Source organism: Typopeltis vanoorti, chromosome 6 (genome assembly GCF_054136105.1).
Source record: "Typopeltis vanoorti isolate ZY-2024b chromosome 6, IOZ_Tvanoo_1.0, whole genome shotgun sequence".
Lineage (NCBI taxonomy): Eukaryota > Metazoa > Arthropoda > Arachnida > Uropygi > Thelyphonidae > Typopeltis > Typopeltis vanoorti.
Genome location: NC_143554.1, coordinates 45,788,875 through 45,799,407, shown reverse-complemented (window position 1 = coordinate 45,799,407; position 10,533 = coordinate 45,788,875). Strand labels below are relative to the sequence as shown.

At 36.0% G+C, this 10,533-nt stretch overlaps 1 protein-coding gene across 1 annotated transcript; it reads left to right on the top strand.

Annotated features, from left to right (window-relative positions):
* The first annotated feature begins 286 nt into the window (after positions 1–286).
* Positions 287–772, top strand: LOC150105426 (SCAN domain-containing protein 3-like). Its single transcript, XM_090393956.1, has one exon. The coding sequence runs from the start codon at positions 287–289 to the stop codon at positions 770–772; it is 486 nt and encodes a 161-aa protein (XP_090250082.1).
* The last annotated feature ends 9,761 nt before the right edge of the window (positions 773–10,533 follow it).

Below are 10,533 nucleotides of genomic sequence, written 5' to 3'. Positions count from 1 at the left end.
TGTCAAGAGGCAAAATACTAACCCGATTGTTCAACTTGTGCCAAGAAGTCGAGTTATTTTTTAGCAACAAAATAAATCGAAATTACTAGATCTCTTGTCCGACTAGCCAAGTTTGCATACCTGGAGATATTTTTCACTGTTAAACGAGCTAAATACGTCCTTGCAAGGACAGCTTACGGACGTGTTCACACTGCAAGGTAAAATTGATGCATTTCAAAAGAAAATATTGCTGTGGCAAACGCAGTTGGCTGAAGATCTGCAAATGTTCCCGAATCTTGATGAGTATATGAAAGAAGAGGATGTCAATGGACAGCTAATAACTATTGTTCAACAGCACTTATGGTCGCTCACAGAATCTTTTGGCTGTTATTACCCAAAGGAAGAGGACCCCAGATGTGGCAATATGTGGATAATGGATCCATTTTCGGCGAACACCGAAGATAGCAATTTGAGCATCAAAGAAAAAGAAAGCCTAATCGATCTATCATCCAACGACAGTCTCAGAACTAAATTCCACTCGTCCTCATCAAGACATCATTGTTGGCTCTCCATAAAAAGTGAATACCCAGTGCTGAGTGAAAAAGCAATCAAAATTTTGATTCCATTTACAACAACCGATTTGTGTGAAAAGACATTCTCATCTGTTACAGCAATTAAAAACAAGTACCACTGTCGGCTTGAAATAGAAACGGCTCTTCGTGTTGCAGTGACATCATTGGAGCCAAGAATCAATAAACTTATTTCAAATGAGCAGCAACATATATCACACTAATAATTTTGTTTTAATTAAACAAGTGCATTTCATATTAATAATATGCAACTTTTATGATCATTATTTCATACGTTTGTAACTTTTAAAAAAATTCATGTTAGTGGGCCGCGGGATTCAAAGTTGCGAGTGTAGTGGTCCGTGATGTCCAAAAGATTGGCGACCGCTGAACTAGACCACAGATTTGATAATTACATAGGAAATTAGGAGAGTGAACAGATAACCTCAATGGTGGAATCATTAAAAATGATATCAGAAAAAATTATAGTCAACTGTACACCCCTCAAAAGTATATATCAGAAAATTGATGAAGACAGTGGTGTGTGTGAATCCCTCATGAAAGACTTAAATTTATGGTACATTATCATCATGGGCTAAGAGTTTGATAATTTGGGAGTCCTGCCTTTGGCACTACATTTTTTAAGCCTCCATAGATGATGGTTTCACACTGCCTGACATAAATTGTCCACTACCTAAAGACTTGTAGTGTGTGTGTGTGTGTTGCCATAGTATTTGAACTTGCAGCATCTTCATTGGAGAGGCTGGCATTGCATTCAATATCCACTATAACAAATGACCAAAAAGTCTCAACTAAAACTCCAAAGGAATAATGCTGTTCTAAAGAAATTTCACTATATTCATTTATACATTACACCACACAATTCTTGTGGTGGCCTAAGTTTAGTATAGTGAGAGCAGTACTGTCGACAGGGTGTAGCATAGAGGCAGCCTGCCTCACGGCGCTAGTTCAGCCATATTGCAGTAGGCGCCGTCGCTAACCTAACGATTCCTGTTAGCATAGCAAGTGAGGAAAGAAATTTTCCAAGCTTAAACTGATTAAAAATTATTTGCAAACAGTAATTACCAAGAAAGATTGGCTGGTCTAGCAACTATATCGATAGAGGCAGACATAGATTTTAATTTAAATTTAGAAGAGCTTATAAACAACTTTATTGTGCAATATCCCTGTAGAGCAAACATTTAACTAATATTATTATGTAATCATTTTGCATCAATGTTTCTCTTGTAATAAAAACAAAATAGCAATTGGAGATTTTCTTATATTTTTGTCTTATAATCCATCAGGGGAGATATTTAATTGTTTGCCTCAGGGCGCTTTCTAATCTGGTGATGGCCCTGAGGGAGAGTTTGACTGTATTACCATAACTTCTCCTCCTCGTTTAATCATAATAATCTTATCATAGGAGTTAATCATCACATACATGGTAAGCCTATCAAGAGGTTTACTTACCATGATAAAGACAACTGCACAACTCCTAGCATCAATACTACGTGCAGAGCAATATCACCTTGCATGCACGTGGAGCCGTCTTGATGTTGTGTTATTGCTAAATAGATAGTGGGAATAAAATGCAAACATAGCCCAAGTCCTTTAATCGATTTTAAATTAATGCATTGTTTTAAACAAACAGCAGACTTAGGAACTATGAGGAGTCAGTTTCTTTACTCCCTTAGGATACTACAGATAAAAGTAAACAGTGCAGTTGCTAGATAGTAGTTATATAAAAGTTGTAGCTTCAACTAGTAGCAGAAAGTTAGGAAGACAAAATCGTTTTTCTTCTTTCTACGGAAACAAACACCCAGTTTGCACAACACAGCCAGTTTCAGTCAGATATGGAATTATTTTACACTACTAAAGGTCCCCTTAAAATTTCATCACTGTAGACAGAAATGGAAGAATGGGTTCTAGAAGAAAGCAATTTGAACTAATATTTCACTGGATTCCTAGCCCAGCATCTTCAGAGCAAAAATTGTTACACCCTGATACCTTAAGAATGTAGAATTCCCAGCTATCATGTGTAACATGAAGAGAAAATAAAGTAAAACCCCTGTATAAAAGCTAATAGATGAATTATTTAGAAGAAAGAAAAATATTCTTGCATCCAAGTAAAATATATAACAAAAAGTGTTTGAAGAACTAAATAATAAAAGAATTACAGTTGTGATATAAAACAATTAGCTAAGTAAAACAGAAAAGATTAGTAATAAGAAATTGTGAGAGGCTAGAGATTAAAATATTAAGTAGATTCTTAAAATTTTGGAAAGGGGATTAATTTAGAGGCTAGCAAAAGAAAAACAATAGACTATCGCTCAGGGTCAATTCCCGGATTTGAGACATCGTCACTGGCTCGCCGACCAAAGGATGTTTGGCAGAAAAACACCACCCTAATTGGTCGGTGAAGTCGAATCAAGTAAGGGGCGGAGAAAAGAAATTAAAAAGGTGCCGTTAAGAGTCAGGGTATAAAAGGGTTAGAAACCCCCCCCCCCCAGAGGGGCTTTTTCCCGGAGAGTTTCTTCACGAGCTCCTTCGTATAGGTTTCACGTGGTTTTCCTGAGTGGTGGGATTGGAGTTAATCTCCATCATCACAACAAGGAAACAATAGTGAGCAGGATTTCGATTCCGTATTTCCTATGGTAAGAAACGAGGAATGCCATTTAGCTGAAGGAAAGAAGGTATTATATATGCATTTCATAATCCAGTGACAACTACGAAAAAAGGAAATTGTAAAGAAGTCGGTGTCCACGTGGTGAGTTTCACAGCCACGGTATAGATGATTCTAAAGCGTGTTCTTAATTTTTAAGTACGAAAAGTAAAGATCACATAAGCACAGTTTAATGCCAAAAAGAACTTAGGAGTGACCGATTATAGGAGAGATCATACCAGGATAGTTCAATCGAAAAAAAAAGTACAGGCCAATATCGAAAACTCAAGAGAAAAAGGTACTGTAAAAATCTCGTGTTAACTGAAAATCGTCTGTAATTGTTATCATTATTCTATTACTGAACTGTTGAAGAGACTAAGGAAATTTATACTAGGACTTTAGTACATGACTGATTATAATGAAAATATACTTGTTAATATTAATATTATATATATAAGTAATTCATGTGTCCTGAGAATTATGCATGTGTATTGTAACATATAGGAAAGTTTTAAATGTCAAAGTTATGTGTTAGTACAGTGAAAGGATAATTTAATCTACATAGTTTTGGATAGTTAAATAGAGTGAATTGATCATATATGTCCATGTGCTACAGCATATAGCGTATATTCCGAGTAATATAAGGTTAACTATGGTGTTAATTGGATCTAGGATTATACATATGATTTTATGTGTTGAATTTTATGGCGGCATGATCGTGATACCCATATAGGATCATAGCCAAATTACTTGTGATAAGCTAATGTTATTTTGTAAATATTTTCTTAGTATTGAATTGAATTATATTAGAAATTGAACTGTACCATACTAATGAGTTTAATAAACCTTTGTTCATTGATAAAACAGTTGTCTGAAATTGCTGCCCAATGCACCACTTGAAAAACGTACGAACCTAATCACACAGGAAATTAATGTGTTAAGAAACGAGATAAAGTGTCACGACTGCAATATTGTTTCACATTCAGACATATTTTAGTAATTGCTCCTTGTTTTTGTATTTAATATCTCAAACTAAATGTTCCCAAAAGGCGCAGCATAATATAAATATTAGGAACACTAAGGGGAGAAATTGTTTAAATATTTGTATTCTGGGGTGATATCTCGTACATATATAAAAGTTGAATATAGATAAGCAGAATTTCTCTAATTGGAATAATAATCATAAATTGGGACACAACAAAATTACACATGGACAAATTTTTCTTTCAACGGAGTAAGTGTCCCTCCTTTTCTGAAAGCAACTTTTTATTATGGAAAAGAAAAAAATTATTGATTATCTTTGTTTTTTGTGTTGCCTTTGTGATCATACAATTTCTCTAATTATAAAATTGGAATTTCACTAAATGTACAAAAATACTTCACTAAGAAACCAACTGATTTCTGTAATGCATATTTTAGATAGGTTTTTTTTTTTTTTTTGCATGTTTGCTGATTTTCATTGTCAGAATGCACTTCCAAGCACCTTTTAGCAACTTTCTTGGATTTTTAGCATTTTTGGATGAATCGAGATGTCACTGGCAGTGTACAGATGTAAAGTCATCTCTAGGGATAGATTTGTTTGCCTGATATAATCTAACAACAACAACAAAAAAATTGCATGTCTGTTTAATTCTGAAATGGGATATCCCAATGCTTGCTTCAATATAGTGTGACCTACCCAGTGCTCCCCCCCCCCCCCAACACATGCACAAATCTATGAACAGTAATCAGACCTGAACTGGTTGGTTGATTAAAATAGTGCTTTCATACCTCAATTAATAGGATGTGAGCTTGAATTCCAACACCTTTTCTGGATGAGCAGACAGCATTATTTGCTCTCCAGCCAACAAGCTATGGCTATCTCCAAGGTAAATTGGAGACCAATAAATTTACAACCTTTCCCTGGTGGAAAAAAAAAAAAAAAAAACGAACACATTGTAACTTTCAGGGATTTTTTATTTATTTATTTTATATATATGCTGATCCCATACATGTGAGGTCAAGAGACCTATAGCTTATCAATACCATATATGGGGCGCAGATAAGGACTGAGGAAGTTTAATGTTGCTTGCCTCTGAACAGCATCAAGGATTTCAAGGGAAGTTTTAAGTGCACTACCCCAAATGTGAGCAGTATTCTAAGCATGGGCGGATTTGTATATAGTTAGGAGTTGGTTGGATGTAAAATAACTTTTTGAATGAAAGAGAATGCCTAGTTTCTTGGATGCTGAGGAGGCTACTGATGTGATGTGTTTATGCCAGGTGAGACTGCAGGTAAAAGCTAGTCCAAGCAGAAAGATCTGATCTTGTCTGGTGATTTGTATGTTGCTGAGGATAAAGGTAGGTGAACCGAGATCTCTTTTGTGAGGAAAAAAGGAAGGACTGTGTTTTGGCGGCATTGAATATGACAAGGTTGTCTTCACTCCACTAAAAGATAGTATGAAGATCAATGTTTAAAGCACTGGTTGTAGATAATCTTGTAGCCTGGGATGTCAGAGTCATGCATGGTTTGTCGAATGAGTAGGATGAGTGGATAGTACTATAATCAGCAAAGCTGTGGATAGGATTGGCGATTGTGAGTAGTTCATTTATGAACAAGAGAAAGAGCAGTGATAGGACAGTTTGGATACACCACAGCATTGATGGTAAAGCTTGAAAGCGAGTCATCTACCATGCCTTGCAGAGAACAACTAGAGAGACAGTTGGCTACCCAGTTACAGAGGGTGGCAGGGAAACCAAAGGATGGTAATTTGTTAAGCAGACCATGATGCCACAAACAGTTGAAGGCTTTGAAAATATCAAGAACAACAGCACAGATTTCTCCGAACCTTTCCATGGCATGTCCAGTTGTTGGTGACGTAAACTATGAAGTCAGCTGTGGATTTTGAATGGTGGAATCTGTATTGGTGGTCACTAACTAATTGGTGGGCCTCTAAGTAGTGGAGGAATTGGCTACTGATGACTTTCTCCATTATTTCGGAGAGGACGCGGATGATGGGAAGTTGGTAGTTTGATTGTTGACTTCTGTCACCCTTTTTTGGAATAGGATGGATATGAGATTGCTTCCATGCACTGAGATAAGTGCCAGATATGTATAGAAGATTGCAGAGATGATGCAGGATGGGTGGCAAATTTATATATATACATATATATATACATATATATATACATATATATATATAAGATTGTGATTTGACTAAGATGATAGCAGGTCTATGGAATGAACCATATGAGAACAGGCTGAAGATTTGTGGGTTGCAGAAACTAGTTGATAGGCAGAAAAGGGGAGATATGATTGAGACACTCAAATTGCTAAAAGGATTCTATAGGATTAATTCAGAGGATATTTTAGAGATCAGGACTGGTGATGGTAGAACTAGGGGACACCTATGGAAGCTGGGCAAGAGTGTGGTTAGACTGGGTTCTTTACTTTTAGAGTGGTAAATGAGTGGAATAAGCTGCCAGAGTCTGTTGTGGGTGCTATGACAGTGAGCGAGTTCAAGGCAAGGTATGATAGATACTGTGAGAATGTCGAATAGTTGTGTGGACATGATGCTAAGGGCCTCCCTCGATGAGTCTAAGGACTCCCTGGAGTAGACCGAAATAATAATAATAATAATAAATTTAAATGTAGGAGTGAGTGATCTATCCAAAAAATCCCATGAAAAGATAAGGGATAAATTCTTTAAAAGATGCACGCACATGATGTACCATATTTACTCGAATAACTCGTACATTTTCCACAAAATTAAAGTTAAAAAACTATGGTGCAAGATATATGCGGGGAATTTTGGAAACTAGTTTTTCAGGAAAAAACTAAATTGGCATTTACACATATTCAAATAACTCATCATCCAATGTAGGACTTTCCACTTTTAGGTACTCTGAATGTTTTTCTTCATTTATTGGTGCTTTGTAATGCAAGTTTCTGTTTATGCCAATAATGCACATTAAGCTCAGTCACTGTAAAATCAACATCATCAGAGTTAAAGATCAGTAATAACAGCATAAGAGGCCTGAGTGGCAAAGAAATGGAGCTAGCTGAGGAATTAGATAAGTACCAGATCGACATAATAGGGGTGACTGAAACAAAAAAGACCAAAACTGGTGAGATCTTTCTGAGCAATAAATACAAAATGTTATATTCAGGCAATGACAATCAAGGAAAGGAAGGAGTAGCCATAGTATTCAACACAAAATACGAGGCTAATCTTGAATGGCAGGAAGTCTCAAGTCGAGTGATGTGGGCAAATATGAGAATGGGGAACTGGACAATGAGACTTATTTGTGCCTATGGTCCCACAGAAGGTTCTACTAAGGTAGAAGTGGAGGAATTTTTTGATGCTTTAGAAAAAGCAACTGACACAATGAAAAAGGAAAAGTTGATCCTTGTTGGGGATCTGAATAGCAGAGTAGGAAATGATTGTCAGATATACAAAAATATTTTGGGAAAATTTGGAGAAAAGAGCAAAGCTAATAATAAAGGCAAATACCTGTTGGATTTCTGCTCAGGACAGACTGGTTATTACTAACACCATGTTCCAACATAAAAATGTGCACAAATTCACATGGAGAGAGGCAAGGAATAAGAAAAGTCTCATTGACTATGTTATTGTTGATAGTGATGTTTTCTCCCTGGTGCAGGACACCAGAGTGTACGGAGGATTTGAAATTGGAAGCGATCACTATTTAGTCTTGAGCAGGATAAAATCGAATTTCATATTGAAAAGAATAACATGTAAGAAAATTTTAAAGCGAATAAATGTTTTGAACATCTCTCAAGAAGAAATCATATCAAAAGTTCCTGGCAAATAAATCAGCATTTGCTCTTAGAGAATACAGAGACAAATGTAAGAAAAAAAGCGAAACATTGTGTAAAACTAGCTAAACAAAACTCATGGGAGGACTTTGGCAAGAACATAGAAAATAAATATCAAGAAGGTGGTAAAATATTCTGGAGGTTGTTGAAGAAACTTAGAAATGGAGGAAAAAGTGCTGTAAAAGGAGTTAGAGATGATAAAGGTGACATGAAAATGGGAGAAAAAGATATCCTTGAAGTAAGAGTAATTACTTCAAAAAATTGCTAAATGAAACAAGCAGTGATAGCACAGTGGTAAAAAACACTCAACAGGTATACAGTCAGGAATACATATCCATACTTGTAGAAAAAGCCATCAAAGGCTTGAAATGAAAGGCAGCAGGAGTAGATGATATTTGACCAGAAATGCTGGACTATGGTGGTATAAAAGTCTTACAGTGGCTGCATTACATAGTTCAGAAAGCCTGGACAGAGGGGACGAATTCCAGATGATTGGAGTAGAGCTCTCATAGTACCCATATATAAAAAGGGAAATAAAACTGCATGTGAGAATTACAGAGGTATTTCCCTACTGAGTGTTCCTGGCAAGATCTATGCAAGTATACTTGAGAAACAGTTGAGAAGAATTGTGGAAGAAAATCTTGGTGAAGAACAAGCTGGATTCAGGCCAAATAGAGGCTGTCAGGATCAGATCTTCACTTTACAACAAATAGACGAGAAAGCATGGGAATATAACAAAGATCTGTATTTAAGTTTTGTCGATCTGGAAAAGGCATATGATAAGGTGCCAAGAGAGAAGCTATTCAATACGCTACAGTTATATGGTGTCAATGGGGCATTATATCAAGGAATACTTAGTCTGTATTTGAGTTGTAAGTCGGCAGTTAGATTTGAAGGATGTACATTATCCCCTCTGTTATTCATTATCTATATGGATCACATTCTGAAGGAAAGTGGTATTAAACATGATATCAGAATTGGAGATGTTAATGTCAGCTCTTTGCTTTATGCGGGCGATGTTATACTTCTGAATAAATCTACAAGTTTGCAAGATTCCCTCACTAAATTGAATAACTGTTGTAATAGATATGGTATGAAGTTCAGAATTAAAAAGACAAAGACAACGAAAATAGGCAGAATTGTCGAAAATGTCAACTGTGTTGTAAACGGGGAACCTGTGGAACAAGTAAAACATTTTAGCTACTTAGGCACGATTTTTAGTGAAGATGGTAAATTAAATATGGAAATAGACAACAGAATCAACAAAGCTGTTATGGTAAGAAGTCAGTTGAATAAATTCATATGGAATAAGAGAAAAATTAGTCGGAACACTAAATTAGTTGTATACAAGCAGTGTTCAAACCAGTTTTAACTTATGGATCTGAGAACTGGGTCAGAAGTAAAACACTTGACCAAAGACTAGAGACCGCAGATATGAGAGTCCTGAGAAAGATTAGAGACATGAACAGATGGCATGAATGTAATATCATATTAAAAACGAGGATATTTAAGAAAGAACATGACATTGTCAGCATCCAGGAGTGCGTTAGCAGAGCTAATCTCAGGTGGTATGGTCACTTAAACAGAATGGGTGAGGAAAGATTAGCAAAACAAGTGCTCTCTGCCAGGTTGGCAGGAAAATGACCCAGAGGAAGACCAAGATATAGGTGGATTGATACGGTACACAATGTGCCTTAGACGATAGAAATATAAGATCTGATAATGATAATATTGGAGTCTTGACAAGTAATACTGATTTGGAGGAAAATTGTAGATAGGAAGTAATGATGTAAATTTTTCATGTAGTACTATCATATCCTGTACACCCCCTTGAGAGTACATGCCAGGAATTTGATGATGATGATGACTGTAAACTCATGCCCTGCTGCTCGACTGCCATGTTTTTCTGCAAAATCAATAACTTTGAGTTTAAAACCAGCACTGTGACTTGAACATTTTTTAATATTTTAAGTAAAAATTACCAGTAATTTACAACACTTGAGATATGTTATGAACAATCCTTCACGAATGGCTAATGAGAAGTGAAAGGAGCTCAAAGACAAAGGCAAACCGACAAGTGTTGAGTTTAAATGCTGAGTTTCTTCAACTGAATTCGAAAATATCTGAAATTGCCACAACAACATTCACTGTCTATGTCTTAAAGTTCTAAACTTTTCTTTTGTGTGTGAGGTATATATGCAAAACTTTTTAATTTCTTTTTTTGCAAAGTAAAATCAGGGGTGTGAAATATATGTGAGGGCGAACTATATTCGAGTAAATACAGTATGTGTGAGTGCACACATGCATGGAAAAAGGAGAAAAATTAATCCTTAATGTTACTAAAACAAATTTCCTCACATGCTGCCACACCTAACAAACGATCAAATTTGTCAAATATAACTAGCAAACTGGTTTTTCACCAAACTATTAAGCCAAACAATTTCTAGTTGCTATTCATTTGATAAAGTAGTGCATGCCACTTCTCTACAGTAAAAAGGCACA